The sequence below is a fragment of the Nannospalax galili genome, unplaced genomic scaffold, assembly GCF_000622305.1.
Source record: "Nannospalax galili isolate Female #2095 unplaced genomic scaffold, S.galili_v1.0 scaffold100, whole genome shotgun sequence".
Classification (NCBI taxonomy): Eukaryota; Metazoa; Chordata; class Mammalia; order Rodentia; family Spalacidae; genus Nannospalax; species Nannospalax galili.
This window is the reverse complement of record NW_008352891.1, coordinates 7001840-7024336: the sequence shown is the minus strand read 5'-3', so window position 1 is coordinate 7024336 and position 22497 is coordinate 7001840. Positions and strand designations below refer to the sequence as shown.

At 37.4% G+C, this 22497-nt stretch overlaps 1 protein-coding gene across 10 annotated transcripts in view; it reads right to left on the bottom strand.

Moving 5' to 3' along the window:
• Positions 1 to 22497, bottom strand: part of Kidins220 (kinase D interacting substrate 220) — a 109957-nt gene that overhangs the window by 68914 nt on the left and 18546 nt on the right. For all 10 annotated transcript variants that reach the window (XM_008850142.3, XM_029554586.1, XM_029554585.1 and 7 more), the window contains 12 exons: positions 22150 to 22248; positions 20092 to 20289; positions 17854 to 17952; positions 14017 to 14115; positions 13318 to 13416; positions 12618 to 12795; positions 10591 to 10755; positions 9464 to 9643; positions 7523 to 7688; positions 3259 to 3410; positions 2797 to 3086; positions 184 to 324 (listed from right to left, as the gene is read on the bottom strand). In XM_008850142.3, coding sequence (XP_008848364.1) covers positions 184 to 324; positions 2797 to 3086; positions 3259 to 3410; positions 7523 to 7688; positions 9464 to 9643; positions 10591 to 10755; positions 12618 to 12795; positions 13318 to 13416; positions 14017 to 14115; positions 17854 to 17952; positions 20092 to 20289; positions 22150 to 22248 — 1866 coding nt within the window. The remainder of the gene's footprint in view (positions 1 to 183; positions 325 to 2796; positions 3087 to 3258; positions 3411 to 7522; positions 7689 to 9463; positions 9644 to 10590; positions 10756 to 12617; positions 12796 to 13317; positions 13417 to 14016; positions 14116 to 17853; positions 17953 to 20091; positions 20290 to 22149; positions 22249 to 22497) is intronic.

The following is a 22497-nucleotide window of genomic DNA, read 5'->3' as shown; positions in this document are numbered from 1 at the left end:
TGTCTTTATGATGAAACATTTGCTCCTGCTATATTTCTGCATGAAAAAGTTTTTATAAGAGAAATTCAAAAGAGAAACCCATGTTTATTAAATAAAAAGCAGTTTCTATTCCACTTGAGCTATTTTGTGGTCCTGCATCTGTATGTGGCCACAACAACAAGTTTCAAGACAGTGGAAACGTACTGTATCTAGCATCTGAAGGACTTTGTCTTGCTCACAGGCATCTAACCCATCAATGATAACCACCAGCCTTGTCTGATTCTGAGTGAAGCTGTCAATGGTTTTTGCCATCTTGGCCATCAATTCCACTTCACACTTCAGGACCTGCATGGAGAACCACAGAATACAAAAGAGTTAAATGTATTTCTTTAAAAGCACAAAAGAAGCCTGGCTCCTTTAACCAGAGCACTTAAGAGGCAGGGGCAGGCAGATCTCCATGAAATCGAGGTCAACCTGGTCTACATAGTGAGTTTCAGGCCAGCTGGGACAACAGGGAAACCTTGCCTCAAAATGACAAAAAAAATAAAATAAATAAGTCATCTAGCCAGAGGAAGAGAAATCCAAAGTTCTTGTTGCTAGCTGTGGTTACAGTTAAAACTATAATGAGTGTTTTAGTTTACAGAATGACTACATATAAATCACAGCAGTTCAGCCTCAGACTACCAAGAACTAGACACTTACAGAACTTTAAAAGGACAAACTGGGTTGAGGGATTTACTTGCTAAAATCACAGACTCTGAATAACAAAAAACTTAGATTTGAATTCAAACCAAAAGATCTGCTCATTTTTACACTACTGTTGGCTCTTTGGTAGCATCCAACCTTGATCAAAGGAAGCATTACAGAAGTTGATAAATACCCTTTTAGTTCAAAAAAGTATGGTCCTGCTTCATGTTTTGATGATTTAATTTCCAATTAAAAAAAAAAATCTTACTTTAAGGTACAATGGCACACACCTTTAATCCCAGCACTCAGGAGGCAGAGGCAGGCAGATCTCTGTGAGTTCCAGGACAGCTGGGGCTATAGGGAGACTCTGTCTCAAAAAAAAAAAAAAAAAAAAAAAAAAAAATCAAAAAAAGTGTAACTGACATGATAAAAAAGTGATAAAGTAGAATTATATAAAATGTTCAGTCAAAACCCACAAAAGGAAGACCAAAAACAAGAACAAGGCACAAGGGCAATAAGTATAAACAGTACCAATTATGTAAGATATGACTCCAGCTCCACGTCTATCAATAATCATTCTGAATATCCATGGTCTAAATGCAGCAATTAAAAGACAGATTATCAGGGTGGATCAGAAAACAAAATCGGGATGAACAAATGTCCTAGTGGTTAAGAGCACTTACTGTCTGTCCTTCTAGAGGACCCAGGTTCAGTTCCCGGCACCAAAACCAAATTGTTCACAACCACCTATAACTTAAGTTCCCAGGGATCTGGCCTCTGTGGGCACCTTTCATACATGTAGTAAAACTCACACAGGCACATACATACACATAAATAAAAATAAATCTTTTTTAAAAAGGAGTGAAAAAGGAGAGACCCAATTATTAAAGATGAAGGGTAAAGGATAGAGAACAATGACACTATAATACCTAACAGAAGGCCAAAATCCAGAACACTGATTACACCAAGTGAAGGCAAAGATGTAGAACAGTAAGAACTCACACTCACTGCTGGGCAACACAAAATGGTATAACCACTTTAGAAGATAGTCCAGTGGTAAGAGGGAGTGTTGCTTAGCTTTTTAAGATGGGATCTTGGTATGCTGCATCTCCAGAATAGCTAGAATTACAAGCATGCACCACCACATCCAGTCTAATTTGATAGTTTTTAATCAAAACTAAATATATGCTTACCATGAGATCCAGCAATCATACTCTTTGGCATTTACTCAAAATAGCTAAAAATTTATGTCTACACAAAAATCTGAACACAGATATTTACAGCAGTTTTATTCATAACTGCTTAAACTTAAAGCAACAAAGATGCCTTTCAATAGGTGAATTAATAAATGAAGCTATACATCCAGGCAACAATATTATTCAGACCTAAAAAGAAATGGGCCTTTAAGCTATAAAAGGAATATAAATGTATACTATGGAATGAAAGAAGCTAGTATGAAAAGGCTACCTACTGCATGATTTCAACTACATGACATTCTGAAGACGACAGCTCCCGAAATAGTAAAAATACCAGTATTTGACTGGGGTTGGAGGAGACAGGACTAAGATGTGAAGCAGCGGCTTTCATGGCAGTGAAAATACTCTGTATAACACTAAAATGATGGATATGTCATCATGCATTTGTCGAAACCCATAGAATGTACAGAACAGGAATGACCCTAATGTGAACTTCAGACACTGAGCATGACTATGATGGATCACTGTGGCTCATCAACAGCAACAGATGTACTACTCTGGTAATGGATTAAGGTAACAGAGAGTACACATGTGGGAGCACAGATACATGGGGTATCTCTGAATTTTCCTACAAACATAAAACATCTTTTAAACTAGTCTCAAAAAACAAATAATAAACTAATTGATAACTAAATAAATAAACCAATTAAAATAAACTAAATACAACAGACCTGGGGATATAGCTGAGTGGTAGAGTACTTACCTAGCATGCACAAGGCCCTGGCTTCAGTCCTCAGCACTGAGAAAAGAAACAAAAAACCCAAAACCCTAAATGTACCCCTTTAACATCTAGAGAGCGTCTGTTAAAGCCAAAGTGAGCATGCTGGTGGTAGCATATCCACATTTCAGCTTTTTTCTAATAGTGAATGCTTACTTTCATGAATCCTTCACTTTTCAATTTGTGCATCTTGGAGGCAGCATTATGAAGACGTTTTCTCTGAGAATTCAGGAGAGAGTCCAGCACTTGCCACCATGTACGGCAGTTGAGCACAAAGGCCAACCCCACTATAGATGCAATTGCTATGAGAACAGCATTCACTGTCAGGTGTTTTGGGTCAACTCTGAATATAGCCAAAAGAGTAATTCCAGCAATAATGCAGCCCAAAATAAAAAGAAAGATGATAAAAGATGGGAGACAACATGTTTTTTTCCATTTCTTTTTGCCTGTAATAGAACAAATGGTATTAACAATTATTACTATAGCATGTACCCAGAAGACCCTAATCATAGTTAACAGCATCTGATGACATTGGGGTTCAATTCACGTTTCCATGAAAATGAACACTCATTCCTTTCCTCACCCCTAGACACACACAAGGAAGAAAGGAAATCCTACCCTGAGTATCTTCAGTCTTAAATACTCGAAAAAGCCTGGTAGCCAAAAAGCCAAATTCTCTCTCACAAGCATCCGAGAGGGTGGCAATCATTTCAGCCAAGGAAGTTTCTCCACCTACACTGGACAGCCTATTGTAATCTGTAAACAAAAACCTTGGGGAAAAGACCAAGCAAGATATTACTCAGCTATCCAATACAAGAAATAACATGTCATTGTCGTAAGATTTACTTTATATTTTCTTGATATTCTTTTCAAAATAATGCTTTTAAATTTCCAAGGGAGGAGTGCAGAATGTACAATTACTTATCTTCTACTTTGAACATGTTATAGACTCTCTTATGAAAAAAAGCAAATGTGTATGAAATAACTATGACCTAGGTCAAGAGGAGAAAGTGATGGCAGAGCAGTGGTCTCAGAAGGTCTCTGTATACATGGCACTCCATGCCAGGGTGTAGGTAAGACAGTGGCACAAGGAGAGTGCTCTGGTTCCAAATGAAGAGATTAGAACATGAGAAAATATTAACTACAAACAACAAGAATTTCAAGCCCAGTAGTATCATTTAAAAACAAGTTTTCTAGTGTCTTATTTTAGTTACAGCTTTAACATATACCAAAGATTTAGAAATAGTGGTAAAATATTCTTTTCACAATTGCTCTTCCAAAATTACCGAATAATTTATACTCTGAGTCTCTGAATTATTTATTTCTACATTAGCTCATTCTTCTCCTTCCATCTCTAAATTAAATTTTCACCTCAATTCAGTAGTAAAACATTGTCTTAAAATTATAATCTGGGGGCTGGAGAGATGGCTCAGAGGTTAAGAACACTGGTTGTTCTTGCAGAAGATTTGGGTTCGAATCCCAGCACCCACATAGCAGCTAACAACTGTCCGTAACTCCAGTCCCAGGGGATCCAACAGCCTCTTCTGACCTCCATGGGCATTGCGCAACATGGGTGTACTTACCTACATGCAGGCAATACACACATACACAGAAAATAAAAATAATAAATAAAAATGTTTTTAAAAAGTTAAACCCTCATTCACTGCTGGAGGCCCGGTTATACCACTCCTTGGCATATATCGAAAGGACTCATTCTATTGTAGAGACACTTGTACAACCATGTTTGTTGCTACTCTTTTCACAATAGCTAAGAGATGGAAGCAACCTAAGTGCCCCTCAACTGACGAGTGGTGAACAAAAATGTGGTCTATTTACACAATTGAGTTCTATTCAGTAGTAAAGAAAGATGAAATAATGAAATTTGCAGGTAAATGGATGGATCTAGAAACTGTTATACTGAGTGAAGTAACACAATCTCAGAGAAAAAATCGACATATGTTCTCCCTCATATGTGGATCCTAGCACCAAATCCTTTTAAATTCCAGGTCCTTTTAATAAGATGATGCTATACAGCAGTCCCTTTTGCATGAAATAACTACCATCATCACGATTTCAGCTGAGCCTGGTCACTAAACATCGTCACGATTGTGCTTGTTGACGGTTGTGCTCATTCATTAAAAGAGTGCCAAGCAGGGTCACTGCACCCTCATCTGGATATCCAGCCACTCTTCCCAGCCAACTAGTCCAGCCTTGGTAGACAAAAGAAAAATGAGGAAGAACCCAAGAGAGGGATGCTTTTGGAAGCCCTTGTCAAGAAACTCCAATGGACTCTCATATGAATATCTGAAAATTGCCCTCTTCTGACTTTTTTCTTATTCCCTGTCTAGAACTTGTAATGCTAATTACTCTTGCCTTTACTTCTCCTTCACATCTCCCATTCATGATTCAAGGACTTTTCTTTTCCTCCTAGAGACAAGAGTTATGCAATTTGGGAATCTTTTTAGATAGACCCACTTAAGGGGTACCCCACTTGTCTCACCCTGCATCCCTGTTCAGCATGGAAGAAGCCAGAGAGGTCTGTGTCCCTATTCCCTATTGGGAATTTGGGTAACCCCTTCAGAGGATGGCATGGTAAGAATAGGAGGTAGGAATTGGCTAGGCAGTTAGGGTAAAAAGACCCCAAAGAAATGTAGCCAGTTTCTTGGCTAAAAGTCAAAATGTCCTTAGGCCTGTTAGCAACATACTTTGTTCCAAGGCCAAAAAATGTCAAAAGTGTTTGGGAGCTTGTATCTAATCCTTAAAAGATTTTAGGGTTACCTCTTCAGAGGGGGGAATGTTGGAGGGGAGGGAGTGGGCATGGATTTGATCAAAACATCCTATGTGCATGTATGAAATTTTCAATAAAGTTTTCGTAAAAATTTTTTTTAAAGTTAAAAAAAAAATTATAATCTGGGCCAGGTGGTGCATGTGGGTAGTACACATCTTTATTTCCTGTGCTCCATAGACAGAGGTAGGTGGATCTCTGTGAGATCAAGGCCAGCCTGATCTACATAGCAAGTTCCAGGACAGCCGGGGCTACAGGAAAACCATCCAAAATTACAATCTGGAATCACACTGTACTATAGTGTGTGGTCCTAACTGACACTATTTTAATTGTTCTAACTTTTTTAAATGTTTATTTTTATTTTATATGTATGAGTGTTTTGCCTGCATGTCTATAAATTCATCATAAGAGTGTAATGAATGTGGATGTGAGAAGAGGGCATTAAATCCCCTGGAATTGGAGTTACAGACAGTTGTTAGCTTTCATGTGAGTGCTGGGAACTGAACCAAGGTTTTCTGCAAGATTAGCCAGTGCTCTTAACCTGAGTCATCTCTCCAGTCCAAATTCTTCTAACTTTATAAAAATTACCATCTTCTTAAATTGTTTCAATTTTCTGTAAAATTGTTCCTGAATTATTTTATTCTATATTGCATGATTTCCTTTGTACATTTTCTTCTATTTTTAATTATAGGTATGTATGTGTGTCTTTATATAGGTATGTGCACATGTGTGTGGATGTCTGTGGAGGCTAGAAGAGGGTGTTGGATCCCCATAGATCTGGAGTTACAAGTGGTTGTGAGTCACCCAATGTGGCTGCTGGAAATGGAACTCAGGTCCTCTACAAAAGCAGCAAGTCCTCTTAACCATTGAGCCATCTTTCCAGTCCCAAACTTTCTTCTTTTAAACTTCTCAGTTTTAAATCCTTCTAATACTCAATATTAACTGCTAATTACAATAATCCCTCAGTGTTCATAGGGAGCTGATTCTAGAACCAGCTCAAGTCTTTCATATGAATAGAATATTTGCATATAACCTATGCACATCCTTCTACATATTTAAAACCATCTGTAAATTACAGTATCTAATACAATGAAAACACTTTGTAAATAGCTGTTACACTGCATTGTTTAGTGAATAATGACAAGGAAAAGTCTATACATTTTCAGTAAAGGTACACATTTTTAAAAAATATTTACAATCCATGGGTAGTTGAATCTACAGATGCAGAAGCCGGGGATAAAGAAGGTTGACCATACCTGCAATTTTTTAATGTTAATTTTTCTCTCCTATACTCATATCATAGTTCTGATAGTTGGAATGACTCATTTTCATCTTAAATTATAGATTTTATCTTATTATAATTTAAAGCATCTTAACCTTTTAGCACATTTTAAATTCTTTTGCTAACCCTTAGGGAAGTTTTTATCTTAATTTTCTAGCTTTAAATTTTTTTACTTTCATCTAGAATCTTATTTCTTTTCTTTATTCCTTCACTTAAGTGTTTTTTTTTACCTTTTATGTTTTCTCAATTTCATATTCAATATGCCTAATAATTTTAGATACATATATTTTCAGAGATGAGGAAAGAGCAGCTCAAAGAAGTGAGCTGGGTTTCTTGAGGTCATATGCTTGTTTAAGGGGATTTGAGGTCTTTAGCCCAGACCTCTTCATGCCAGGACTCCATCTTTAAGGCCAATACTCTTTCCAAAATGTGCCCCAAAAGATGGTAACAGAGCCAAGGTGTAGCTCAGAAGCAGGGTATTTACTCAGCATGAATGAAAGCCTGGATTCCAACCCTAGTGGTATGCTCTCATTTATACAAAAAAAAAAAAAAAATGTCTAAAGGATGTAACAGGGGCAAAAAAAGCCTTATAAACAAAATATAAAGCTGAAGGTTTCTTTTCACAGAAAAGTGACAATGTATAAGAAGGGGTATTCTAAGAACTGTTTCTTAATGAGCATGCTTTTGATTTTTTTTTGTTCATGCACAAGACCAAGGTACCAATACTGTTTAGAATATGGCACCTTAAACATTTTGTTAAAATCTTTCTTGCTCAACTTTTCTAATAACTACTTCTGTCTAAGGAACCAACTCACCTCACAGGCAAAGCTTTTGTAGTTTGCTCTGGCAATTCTGGTGGGTTCACAAACATCAATTTGAAGAGGAGTTCCAAATATCCAATATGTCTTGCCAGTCTGGTACTGAGAACCCAGGCCCAATTCCAACTCTCTCCTTCCCTTCGTCCACCAAAGTAAATGACAACTGAAATTCACAGTTGTAAAAAAATTATTGAAAAATGAGACAGTTTATTTTCTCTAATCAAATGTCAAATAAAGGGAAGTTAAATTTACATATTTTGTGGCCCAGATTAATTCCTGAATACTCCTCCAAGAATTCCTCAAATAACCTTCCAACATACAGAAGGTATATGTAAAGTGGACACTAACTAAAATTTGACCTAAGAAACAAAGGCAGAAAAATGAAGCTTTAAGAGTCACATTGGTAGTCCAGATTGAAATGCAAAAACTATGAGTTCATCATTGTTTGCAACTGTTGAACTTCCCCAGTTCAAGTCTATTTCCTTTCTTGCAACTGAAGACATCCCCAGAAACACAGATTATATTGCTTTCTTTTCTTCCTTTTAGAAGTTAAAAATCATAGCAACAGTCAAAATGTTCAAGAGTTTGCCAGTAATGGTTATGAAGTCTTCCCTTCAGAAAGATATACGTGTAAGCTATTAACTATAAAAGAGATAAAGTCGCCAGGTGTGGTGGCGCACGCCTTTAATCCTAGCACACCGGTAACTCTTCAGAGACAAGACTGGATTCCCCCATCAGCTCCCTTAAATGAAGGGGGAGTCAGAGGTCAGGAAGTACTGGTCTTTTCCCTAGAGGGCAGCAAAACAGAGCACTGAGGAACTCTGCGAGCTATGGCGGCACTGACAATCTAGCATTGCAACCACAGCCGACTCAGTCCTGTTCAACTGAAACCTACTTTCCCAGAGTCCCAGACCACTGGGCAGAGGGAGAAGGCTCAGATTCCTCCTTGGCCTCAGAACCCTGTTTTAAGTGCTATCAGAAATACTGATGAATTAAAGCACATCCTAGACTCTGTTTCAACCAGAATGCAGAGCTGGAGAGAAGCATTGTTGTTCAACCCAGAGCCTGGGACTTTCAAGTGGAAATATCAACATTACTTCTAGCTCTGGATCCAAGGAAATTCAGGTTAGCAAAGTAAAAACCAGTGTTCAAGACTGAAGGCTAGATAGCCAAGTGGCCTTCTCTGTAAAACAAGCCCAGAAACTAGTGTGGTCAGGAAACAGGTTAGATCAACACAGGAATTTTCCCAAGGTGCATCAAAAAAAAAAAAAAAAAAAAAAAAAAAAAAAAAAGATAAAGTCCTGTTTCATGTTAACAAGTAGTACAGCAGCTTTTAAAGCTATGCCACTCAGGCTTGGACACTATTGCTCTAAGCCAATTTGGAAAGTAGCAAAAAGAAATTTTTTTCAGCCAGTTATGACAATCACACATAGATTTTAAGACACAGATATGTTGGGTTTTTTATATTTTGTTATTTTTATTTTATGCATATGCATGTATTGCCTGAATGTAGGTAAGTGCACCCGTGTCGTGCAATGCCTGCGGAGGTCAGAAGAGGCTGTCGGATCCCCTGGAACTGGAGTTAAAGACAGTTGTTAGCTGCCATATGGGTGCTGGGATTCAAACCTGGGTCTTTTGCAAGAACAACCAGTGTTCTTAACTGCTGAGCAATCTCTCCAGCCCGACATAGATATGTTTTAGGTAAAACAATTAGTCTTGATACTTTTCTCCATTAAAAAAAAATTATTTATGTGTGTGTGTGTGTGCCTGAGTGTACATATGGGCAACACATGCATGTAGGTGGTTGTAAGCCACCATGTGAGTATTGGGAACTAAACCCAGGTCCTCTGAAAGAACAGCGAGTGCTCTTAACCACTAAGCATCTCTCCAGCCCTGTATTTCTCCGTTTTTCAAAAAGATAAAACAGCAAAGACTTACTAAAGAATATATATAAGAGTGCCAGGAAACTCAGTGATACTGCTATACCCAGATTTGCATCAACTGTAAAAGCAAACAATAAGCCAACCCCTCCACAGAGCAGCAGGGTAAGAAAAACTATAAGCCAGGAAAACTGGAAAAGTGGTTCAATCTGCTGTCCTGCAAAAGTCTTCATTTCATCTGAAAGAAAAATTATTATAAAATTTTATTGTTTTGCTTAATGTAACTTTTAAGTCAATCTTTAATTTTCATATTTTTAATATAAACTTTTACTGGGCACTTACCAAGTATCCTAAATAGACTTAACCATTTAAATTAATGTTTTCTTTCAATCAACAAAAGCATCCCATTCCCCAGGCCTTACCCCACTTACTTCACACTGAAAACATATGAAACACTGACCTTACCCACTTCTACTTCACACTGAAAACATATGAAACACTTCTATATATTATTCTCATCTGTCATGGTTTTGTTTATACTAATTTTCTGTGGCTTATACTACACAAATGAAGTGTTGTTTTCATATACAAAAATAAAAACAATACTCTGTCTTCAAACTACATCATTGCCATTTCTCCCTGATCCCCTCTCCCTCTCTAGTCACATTCAACAACTGCAGTTCTCAAAAGGGTGTTAAGTCCAATGAACCCCACACAAGTCATCTTTCTACAAAATTTGAGGTCATTTTTACAGACAATATTGAAACCTGTCCTTGAGGAGTAAGAATGGTTTTTGTCAAGCAAAAGAGTGGGAAAGAAAGTTCCCACACTTGACCTTAACCAAAAGGCTGAGAAAGGATAGGAAGTTTCTAATAAAGGAAGCCAGGAAACATTCCAGGTTTATTGACACAAGGACACACAGCCCTGACTGCAGCACAAAGCCCACTAAAGTGCCTGCAAACTAACAAGTGTGTGAAAAACCTGTGAAACTTGATGCTTACACACAACTAGGTCTCTTTTAGAAAGAAAACACAAGGAGGATCAACTAGAGGAGAGCAAAGTCCCAACAAATTTACTTCAGTAATCTATGTTGCTACACATAAAAATAGACAGCACTCCTTTACTACAGAGACTACAGAGAAAAACATGCTATATAGAAAGACTTCATAAAAACATCTTCTTTACCTTCTAGTTTCTTGAGTAAGAAAGATTTCCCACTTCCCCATTGTGCATATAACCCCACACAAATGGGTGGCTGCATGGTAGGCTCACTGAGGATATCTGCCAGGGCGCTGCTATATAAATCATAACCAAGCATGTCACCATCTGTTTCAGTAGGAGACAAGTGTCCTGTAATCAGAAACACACCATATCCTTATATTAAACAGTGGTATTACTATATAGAAGGAATACCAATTTTGACTGATTATTAGGGGAGAGGCGACATCTATTTAAACATTTAGACCTGTGTGATAATAGTTTCAGAGATTCTTAAGTAAATACTATATTTAATGGAACATGATATACCTATTAATTATAAGATGCATCATTTTTAAGTACAGCTTAGAAAAAATTGCTGCCAAATGATGACACAATACTTTCTTATCTATCACTTGTAAGACATATTCCAGGGCTGGGGCATAGCTCAAGAATAGAGCACTTGCTAGCATTCATGAACCTTGGGTTCAATCCTTAGAACTACAGAGGGAAAAGCTCAAGAAATATTTCAATTCCAGAGACATTAAAATCAGAAATATTAAAAACACAAACTAGTACATAAGTTATAAACTGTTATTGAAGAATATAATAATCAAAGAAAAAGAAAATCTATGGTTCCTGGCAGAAGGGCATAGTGACTCAGATTAAGGCAAATTAAGGCAATTCCAATAAAAACCCATGAGAATATTTTTAAAGATAGAAAATGAAGAAGATGTAAGAGGGGCTGGAGACATGGTTCAATAGTTGCTTCCTGTTCTTCCAGAGGACACAGGTTCAGTTCCCAGCACTCACATCTGGCAGTTGCCTATAACTCAAGTTCCTGGGGATCCAACACCCTCTTCTGGCCTCCACAGATACCCACACACCAGTGGTATGCATTCAGACAGACACACACATATACATAAATAAAAATAATAAAAGAAGCCGGCATGGTGACGCATGCCTTTAATCCCAGCACTTGGGAGGAAGAGGCAGGTGGAGCTCTGTGAGTTCGAGGCCAGTCAGGTCTACGTAGCGAGTTCCAGGTCAGCTGGGGCTACAGGGAAACCCTGTCTCAAAAAGACCAAAAAAAATTAAAAAATTTAAAAATAAAATAAAAAAAAAAAAGAAAAAAGAATAGCTAAGAAAGATTCAGGCATGGTGGTGCACACCTTTAATCCCAGCACTTGGGAGGCAGAGGCAGGTGGATCTCTGTGAGATCAAGGCCAGCCTGGTCTATATATTGAGTTCCAGGCCAGCTGAGGCTACAGGAAGATCCTGTCTCAAAGGCTCCCTCTCCACACAACCCCCACAAAAGAATAGCTAAGAAAGAAAATTTAAATCTATTGTTTATTGTTATTATTATTAGGCATGTATGTGCACATAATATGTGTGTGGGTGTGCTGCCACAGTGTATGAATGGAGGTGAGAGAACAATTTTGTAGAGTCAGGTTTTTTTTCCCACCCTTAACATGAGTTCCAAGTATTAGATTCAGGTCATAAGGTTTATACAGCAAGCACTTTTACCTGCTAAGCTATCTCACTGATCCAGAAACTATTTTTAAAATTTTATTTGGGTCAGACATGTGGCCTATTTATTTTCCATGAGTTTTATTGAAAATTCACTATTTAAAAGCTCAGGCAGAGGACTGGAGAGATGGCTCAGCAGTTAAGAGCACTGACTCCTCTTGCAGAGGACCCGGGTTCAATTCTCAGTACCCACATAGCAACTAACAACCTTCTGTAATTCCCGTTCTGGGGAATCCAACACCCTCTCTGACCTCTGCAGGCATGCACAACATGAGTGTACTTACATACATGCAGGCAATACACTCATATACATTCAATTAATTAATTAATTAATTAATTAATAAAAGCTCAGGCAGGAAGTTTTGCGGGTATAGCTCAGTGGTAAAGCATTTGCCTAGTATTAGCAGGGCTCTGGGTTCAATCTCCAACAACATACACATACACACATACAAAGCAGCTCAGTCAGGGACAAAACCAATACTTACTGGCTCCAAATATTTGAGTTAAAATGCTTTTCTGATGACTGCAGTCGATGTTGTAAGGAGTCTCGCCTGCTTTGTTGGGCCTATAAAGTAACCGTCCATCTTTAGGGTTTCTTAAAAGAAGTTCTGCCAGTTTCCGGCTCCTTCCTCGAATGGCAATATGTAGGGGAGTGTCTCCTTTCTATAAAATGATAGCAAGAAACCTGAACTTTCACATTTTCATATATAGCATTGAGTAATCACTTTCACATTGTTTATAAAATAGAAAATCTGAATGTTTTATATTTTTCTTATATAGTACACACATAATATGAATTTTAACTCTATCTTCCACACAATTTTCTTTTTTTGTTCTTTACTAGCTTTTCTCAGAAATTATTTCTCTCCTAGTCTTCTAGAACGAGGTCTTCTCTCTTTTCAGTTCACAGAAAGAAGAACAACAGTCTTTCTCCTTCCTATGGGCTGACCCACTCCATAGTACCAGTTCCCATGAGCCACAGCTGAACATCTGAAGCAGTTTCATAGATAAACACTTCTTACAACAACATGCTGCTGGACCAGAATCAAAATCCCCCATGGACATTTACAGCCAGTAATCTCTTCTGTACACAATAAAATTAGATCTCTAGTGCATCCACCAGATGTCAAGGTCCAACTATCAACAGCTCACCAAAAAGTATGCCCTGTGCACAGATGTTTTTACCTTGTCCACCGCTGACACCTTGGCTCCTTTATCCAGCAGCAGCTCCACTACTTCAATATTTCTCATCTTGGTGGCCTTTATTAGTGGTGTTTCACCATCCTGTGGGATAGATGAGAAGGTTTACTCGACTAACAGAACTTTGTTTTATCAGCAAGTCTACACTTAAAATGTTCTAAAGAAAATGTAATTTAAAAACTAATTCCTTTCACAGTCACTCATTTGTATGGAAATGACTTTATATTACTAAGCATTTTAATTCAGAATTACAAATATATTTCCCTATAGAAAACTTACACACACAACTAACTACAATCAACAAAGTCCTATATAGTTTTTAATTCTTCATACAATTTGAGTGAGGCTAAAATGACTGATGTGGAGAACCAACAACCTCTCACAGAGGTTTAAAACAAATGTGTTCTGCATTCCAAATAGCATAAACAAGCATAGGGTAGACAATTTCTTCACAGCTTATGAAGAGCTGATAGTGTGCTTTCTGAAAAGTACTTAACCGAAGCATCAAATTACACTCTGCATTGTGCTATATATACATAACTCCTGAAAGGATACAGTGTTACTCCTCAGTTTAATATACAACATTATTAATAATGCTAAAATCAAAGAAAGATGACTGGAAAAAGTAAGCAGTACTAATGTTCAGCATTAGGCCTTGCTAACAATAGAAAATACCATCTATACCTTTGTGCATATTTCAGTATCAGGGTTGCACTGCAGGATATCTCTCACCATTGTTGCATTTCCCTTTTCAACAGCCCAATACAAAGCAGTTTTGTTGTCCTATATAATTAAAAAATCAGGTAAGATAAAATACTAAAAATTGCTATTTATCATGAAATGCAAAATATTATGAAAATATCCTATCACGCCACAAACTTCCAACAAGTAGAAAAGTGGGACTATCAATTTATATGCTATGTAGGATTTACTTTTGAGAAATTATAAGTAAAGGAAAACTTAATATTACTTAGCTAAAATGTAGCAATCCCATATAGCTAATAAATTACACTTTTGCTTTATTTTTGGTGCTAGGGATAGAACCAAGGGCCTCACATGTTAGGCAAGCACAGCCCCAGCCCTAAATTATACTTTTTCAATGCAATTAGATTTCAGGAACATGAACTAGGTTAGAGGTCATCAATATCTGAGCTTTGAAATCTTGGACAAGTCATTTAAATATGCTGACCAAATATTTTATCTGTAAAATAAGGTAAATTTTCTGTACAACTTTTCTAAAGTTAATAAGAATGTATTTTTATAAACATGGGCATTACATTTTTTAGCTTTTTAAAAAAATATTTTATTATTTTTATTTTTATGTGTATGAGTGTATTGCCTGCATGTAGGTAAGTGCACCTGTGTCATGCAATGCCCGTGGAGGACAAAAGAAGCCATTGGATCCCCTGGAACTGGAGTTATGGGCAGTTGTTAGCTGCCATATGGGTGCTGGGATTTGAACCTGGGTCTTCTGCAAGAACAACCAGTGTTCTTAACTGCTGAGCCATCTCTCCAGCCCCACTTCTTTTTTAAAAAATATTTTATTTATTATTTGTTATTTTATTTTATTTTATGTGTATGTGTGTATTGCCTGCATGTAGGTAAGTGCACCTGTGTCATGCAATGCCCGTGGAGGACAAAAGAAGCCATTGGATCCCCTGGAACTGGAGTTACAGACAGTTGTTAGCTGCCATGTGGGTGCTGGGATTCGAAACCGGGTCTTCTACAAGAACAGCCAATATTCTTAATTGCTGAGCCATCTCTCCAATCCCCAATTTTTAGCTTCTTAATCTCTACCCACCTTGCATCCTATACTGTCTTAATAAGATCCTTCCACAACCTATTTGGCCCGAAAACCAAACCTTTAACCCACACAGACCTGGAAAACAGAGCTAGAAAACAACAAATAAAAACTGATTTAAACAGGCAAAGAGGACTGACAAAAACAAAGAACCTAAGTAATGGTCTAAAACAAGTGATCCAGAAACCATCTTTTAGTGAAAATTGGCTTTAATTAAATAATGACTTTTTTTTTTTTCTTTTGGTCTTTTTTGAGACAGGGTCTCTCTCTGTAGCTCCAGCTGGCCTGGAACTCACTTTGTAGACTAGACTGGCCTTGAACTCACAGAGATCAGCCTGCCTCTGCCTCCAGAGTACTGGGATTAAAGGCACACACCACCATGCCCAGCCGATAATGACTTTTGAAGCTGCCACACTAGGTATCCTATACCAAAATTTCCCTAAGGGAGTTACCATTCTAAAAAATGTGCACTAGCTGGCCAGCATTCTTAGCATGTTGCTCAAACATTTCCAGCACTACCTCCCTTCCCAGTGCCATCTCTCTAACCCCAACATTCCAGTCACCTCAATAACAAAACGATTTTCTTCTAGCTACAGAACAGTTTTTCATTCACCAATTTTCCTGAGTTTTCTCATACTATTACCACTGTGCTTATTTGAAACACCCCATCTTCCTTTCCTCTACCTACTTGAATAGAATTCGTCTTCAAACAACTCAAATTCTGTTTTCAAAAGCTTTTTCCTTTATTTCCTCTTTCTATACATCAACATTTAATTTTTAATTTTTTAAATTTTTTTATTTATGTATATACATATCTGTCTGTGTGTATGCTATCTGCTTTTGAAAGCTTTTTCCTTTATTTCTTCTTTATGTGCATCAACATTTACTTTAATTTTTAATTTTTTTCAAAATATTTTTATTTATTATTTTTATTTTATGTGTATGAGTGAACTGTCTGCATGTAGGAGTGCACCCATGTCGCACAATGCCCACGGAGGACAGAAGAAACCATCCGATCTCCTGGAACTGGAGTTACAGACAGTTGTTAGCTGCCATGTGGGTGCTGGGATTCGAACCCGGGTCTTCTGCAAGAACAACCAGTGTTCTTAACCACTGAACCATCTCTCCAGCCCCTTAATTTTTAATTTTTTAAGATTTATTTTTTATTTATGTGTACATGTGTCTGTGTGTGTATGCACACATGTCTGCAGGTCTACATGGAGGCCAGAAGAGAGTATCAGATCCCCTGGAGCTGAAGCTACAGGCAGTTGTGAGCCACCAACAGGGTACTAGGAACCAAATTCTAGTCCTCTCTCTGCAAGAATATCAAGGGAAACTGCTGAGCAAGCTCTCCAGAGCCTTGTTTTATTTTGGGGGAAAGGTTCTCACTACACAGCCTAGGTCAAACTTATTGAGATCCTCCTGCTTCAGGCTCCCAAATGTTGGGATTCCAGGCATGTGTCACAACGCCCAGCAACACTCTCATTTTGAAAACATCACTAGAAAAACAATTAATTACATAATATCCTATAGCTTCACTTTCATGTTTATATAAAAATAAACTAAAGCCTTCCAAATTTAAACATGCTTCGTGTGTGTGTGTGTGTGTGTGTATATACATGTTTGTGTGTGTATGCACATGCCTGTGTAGGTATACATATGTATGCATGTGCATGTGGATGTGGAGGCCAGAGGTCAACATCAGAAGTCTTCCTCAATCACTCTTCACCTCATTTTTTTGGAGACAGGGTCTCTCACTGAACCTGAAGCTCACCAATTGTTTAGAACAGTTAGCAAGTAAGCCCCAGAAATCCTTTTATCTCTGCATCTCCAGCACTGGAATTATAGGGGTTTGCCAGTGCACTTGACTTTTTACATGGATGCTGGGAATCTGAACTCAGTTCCTCATGCTTGCCTGAGCCATCTACCCAACCCCTAAATACATATCTCTTAAAGGCAAAGGTCCCATGTTAATTCTTCCATAACATTAAATATAGTATTACTATTATATGATTCAAAAATGGCTTTGGCTATAAAATATTATTGGCCAAATATAAGAAAAACAACAGAATGGTAGATTATCCAAAATGGGATAACAAGAAAAATTGTTTGAAATCTAAGGCTCTTGAAATATTAGATACTTACACAACTTTGGGTAAGGTATCTACCTTATCTATATCATTTTTGTTTATTTGTTCTCTGTATTAAAGATGGAATCCACGGTCTTGCACATGTTTGACAAGCACTCTACCACTGAGCTCCTACCTCCAGCTCCTACCTAAAATGAACAACCTTTGTTGCTCTGTGAGCTACGACTACCTGAAGCAAAGTCCACAGGCAGCACCAAATGGTCCTAGAAGAACTAGAATGGGAAGAGGAAAAGAAAACAAAACAAGAAAGAAAGAACAGCACAATAAGAAAACAAAAATGGGGAAACACTACAGAAAATAAGTAATGCACTCAAATGCCACCTAGTGGCTCAGTACCACAAACTACTCATTTTAGGATTAAGTATATTCTAAAAACATAAATTTCTTTTTTTCTGAATTTAACTTGACATTCATTCTGGAACTTTACAAAATGGCAATAGAATACAATAATAATAATAATATCCGTCAAATGCATTAGGGTTTACAAGTTTATCTCCACAGGAAAGTTGGAAGAATAACATGGTCACTTGACATACACATTCACAGTAACTGCAGTATAAACACACATACCTGTCCTCTAATGTCTATATCAGCATATTTTTGGAGAAGTGCTCGAACAATTTCTACATGACCACCTCTAACAGCACCAATCAGTACAGTATCCCCACTCTAAAAGGACAAAAGACAAGGTCAATTAGTGAACAAATTATCACTGTTTTGAAGTTAAGGCTACTTGTTTATTACTATAACGGATTTGTTCAAAAAATCTCTTTGAAAAGGAGTATTTCTAAGAGAAGTTTTAATTAACTAATAATAACATCTGGTATTAGTCATCCTCTAAGTAAGAAACAGGGGTCATTAATCCTCAGAATAAGGATAATAAAGTTTCATGATGAAAATTTAGAAAGACATATTACTCAGAATCTATACTTCCCATCATAAATATAAATGAAAAAATATGACTGACTGTCAATTTGGATATGATAAGCCCCTTGGAATACCACCACATGATAAAAAGCAACAGTTCCAAATCAGGAGCTGTAAAGCTGGCATGCTATCATGGTCCCACAGTCACCTTAAACTGAGAACACGACTGGCTTTCTGATTAGTCCCTGTGGATACAGCCAGTGGGCAGTCACAGGCTAAGAGCACACGGACTGCTTCATCCTCCTGTACAAAATTGGCCAAGTTAGATACCTCATGAGTGTATCTACTGAAATTATACTCAACCAGCAACAGCTATTTTTTTTTTAATCACAGCTTCACAGTACTAATTTGGCCATGGACACAAATATCTTATTATTTTATTGTTAAACTGCAAATCAGTTATAGGTTATTGTGTCAAGTTACAGTGTGCCAGGCACCATTCTAGGCACTGGGAAACAAGATAGACAAGGTCCCAGCTCTGAGTAAATTTATAGTCTAACAGAGAAAAACAACATATAACAAAAAAAATAAAGAAAAACATTATGCAAATAGAATAGCATATATGATAGAAAGTGACTGGGCAGCTACTATGGACTGGATAGCTAAAGATGACCTTTAAATATGTAGATTTATGGTGAGGTGAAACGACAAACAGGAGTCATCATGTGAAGACAGCATTCTCAGGTGAGAACACAGCTGGTGAAAAAGGCCTACTCCACAGCAGAACAAGATCAGTATGCACAAGAAAGGGAAGGAGAGTTAATAGGGCTGCAACCTACAAAACAGGCAAAGTGTGGCATAAAACAAGGACAAAGACTTAGGCAAGGACAATGACACGCAATGTCTATAAACTAAAAATGTAATATGCATTCAAAGTGCAAGGGAAAGGCTTGGATAGCTTCAACAAAGGACAACAATGTAGAAAATAGGGGCTGGAGAGATGGCTCAGTGGTTAAGAGCACTGGTTGCTCTTACAGAGGACCTGGGTTCCATTCCCAATACCCACATGACAACTAACAACCATCTAAAAGTCCAGCTCCAGGAGACTCTGACACCTTCTTCTGACCTCCATGGGCATTGCATGACATTGGTACACTTTCATACATGCAGGAAATACACTCATACACATAAAATAGAAACAATTAATAAAATTTTTTTAAAAATAAAAGTGAAGAATAAAGCAGAGGCAACAAGAGAAGCCTCTTATGATGCTATTGTAAGGAGAGAAGAAGGCGACTTAGAGCAGGGAGGTGAATGAGGAGATGAAGAGAGAGAACAGTTGAAGCATAAGTTTTATATGAGTAAACAGCACTGCATGGAATAGGTGAAGAAAAGAGAAAACTCAGTACTACTAGTGTACAGAACTGGGGCCTTTAACAACAGGATGGTACCATGATGGAAAAAAAAACTGAGGGGAAAATGTCTTAAGGCATTAAAAAAAGACTTCCACTTTATTTTGCCAACAGTTTAAGAAGCTCATTGGACAGATATTCAAAAGGAAAGTTCATCAGATGAAGCTGACCTCATGGAAGGAGTTGGGTGACAGAAACATTCTGAAAATCTTACATAAAAAAGTGATACTTTAAGCCCTGGGATAATGAGTAATACCAGACATGAAAAACACCACAGTGAGATGCATCTAAGAGAGTTACAAATTCATACATGTGACATTTCCAGTAACAACATTGTCTGACAAAAACAAATAAAGATATTCTTTAATAAGACTGAGGTTTTCAACTTATTAGCTTCAAAGGTAAAAATAAAACCTATCTAAAAGAAGTTTATGTCATACACAAAGACTCTTGAAAGATGGTAAGAAGCAGTGAAGCTAATTTTCCATCCACTTCACAACTACAGACAAATCTGAAATCGGTACCCTACCCTGTCAGGTATGTTCACATATGTTCCAGCGTCCAGTAGATCCTGTACAATTTCTGTATGCCCCTCCTTTGACGCAATCATCAAAGCTGTATTTCCATCCTTATCGGTTAAGTTTACATTTGGATTCCTCTTCAAAATCTCTTTTACTGACTGTGTATAGCCTCCTTTTACTGCCACAATGAGTGCAGTCATTGAATTCTTAAGAAAAAAGAAAGAAATTAGTATATTCTAGAAAACGCAGTATTTATACCATAATCAGAAAAGTGTTTTCAAATAGATGCCCTATTATTAACAGCTGTAGGGCTAGAAAGATCACCCAATAGTTAAGAATACTTGCTACTCTTCCAAAGGACCGGAGTTCTGTTCCCAGCACCCATACCCAGTGGCTCACAAGTGCCTATAACTCCAGTTCCAGGGGACTCAATGCCTTCTTCTGGCCTCTACAGGCACCCACAGTAAGATGCACATACCCACATGCAGACATACATACATACACATAACTTTTAAAATAATAAATTGTTAACAGTTGGTGGTGCTGGCATGTAGTCCAGGGCCTTGTGCATGCTAGGCAAGCACTCTACCACTACACTGCTCCTCTGTCCATTAACAGTTACTTCTGACAGGGCCAGCAATATGGCTCAGTCAGTAAAAGCACATGCTGCATAGCCTGATGACTGAGTTTGATCCTCAGGACCAATATAGTAAAAGGAGAGAACTGATTCCCTGGGGTTGGCCTATGACAGCCACGTGTGTGCTGTAGCATGCATACGCCCCCATAATAAACAAATGTAATAAAAAATTTTAAGTTATTTTTGACAATAAAATACCAATATTGGGCCAGGTGTGGTGGCGCACACCTTTAATCCCAGCACTCGGAAGGCAGAGGCAGGCAGATCTTTGTGAGTTCAAGGCCAGCCTGGTCTACATAGTGCGTTCCAGGACAGCTGGGGCCACAGTGAGATCCTGTCTCAAAAAGACCAAAAAAACACATATATCAATATAAATAACCAGACATATACCAAAAATGGGGAGGAGACATATTTTCAGGGTTTCAATTTTTTTTCTTTTTATATTTCTCTCTCTCTCTCCCTCTCTCTCTCTCTCTCTCTCTCTCTCATCTCTATCTCTATCTCTATCTCTATCTCTATCTCTATCTCTATCTCTGTATGCACACATGTGCACATGTGGGTGGGTATGTGTGCACTGTGTGTGGCAGTCAGGAAATAAGTTGCAGTTCTCAGCCAGCCCCAAACTTTCAGTTTTTAAAGATATATTAATTCTAGTGAGTAATCAGGGCCATTAGGAGGTTTGGTTCTTTTTTAAAATTTATTTATTTTATTTTATGTGTATGAATGCTTTGCTTGCATGTATGTAAGTGCACCTGTGCATGCAATGTATTCAGAGGCCACAAGGGGGCATTAGGTTCCCTGGAACTGCAGTTACAAATGGTTGTTAGCCTTCATGTAGGTGCTAGGAACCAAACCCATGCCCTCTGCAAGAGCAGCCAGTGCTCTTACCTGCTAAGCCATCTCTCCAGTCCTGTGAGGTTTGGTTCTTTAAATGATAATCTGAAACTGGATTCATTTACAGTGAACAAATCCTCACACAAATGTAACAAAGTTGAAAGAATGACTCAAAATTCCACATTTTCTAAATTAAATAATCCAAAATAAAAATGGATCAAACTTGAAAATAAGAATTTCTTTGTTAAAAAAAAATCCATAGGAGAAACTAAAAACAAAATTTATGTACATCAGCAATAGGTCCTTAATAGCAAATATTTATTACGTTTTTCACATAACATACTTAGATAATAAAAGGAAAATGCTTATTTTCAAAGTTAATATTATTTAGGAATCCCAGCTTTTACAAGGCTAAGCAGGAGGATTATGAATTAAAGGACAACTTGGACAACATAGTGAGGCCCTAACTCAAAATGTGAAGAAAAATCATTTAGGAATTACAAGGAAAATTTTCTAGGCAAATGCTTACCTAAAATGTTCTCTTAAAACAAAAACCTCTTTCTACTAGAAGGATTAGGAAACAAAAGGTACTTACAGCTCCTTCTTGATCAACATCAGCTCCCATGGTCAATAAATGTTTCACACATTCCAAATGACCCTTTCGGGCAGCCCACACCAAAGGGGTGGTTCCATACTAGTAAAACAAGCAATAAATTCTAAATTATTTTCAGAAGTGTACTAAAAAAAAGTAACTTAAAACTATATTTTGAGAATTCTTAGATAAAATGTTTATACTAATAATTTTAATCCTAGATAAAACCAATTTCCCTCATTTAGTTCTCCTGAATATTATAAATGGCTAGTCACTACTGTATGAAATGTCTTTTACTTGTTTTATTTTATTTATATGTCAATTTTATTTAACTTTTATGATCAATGATTT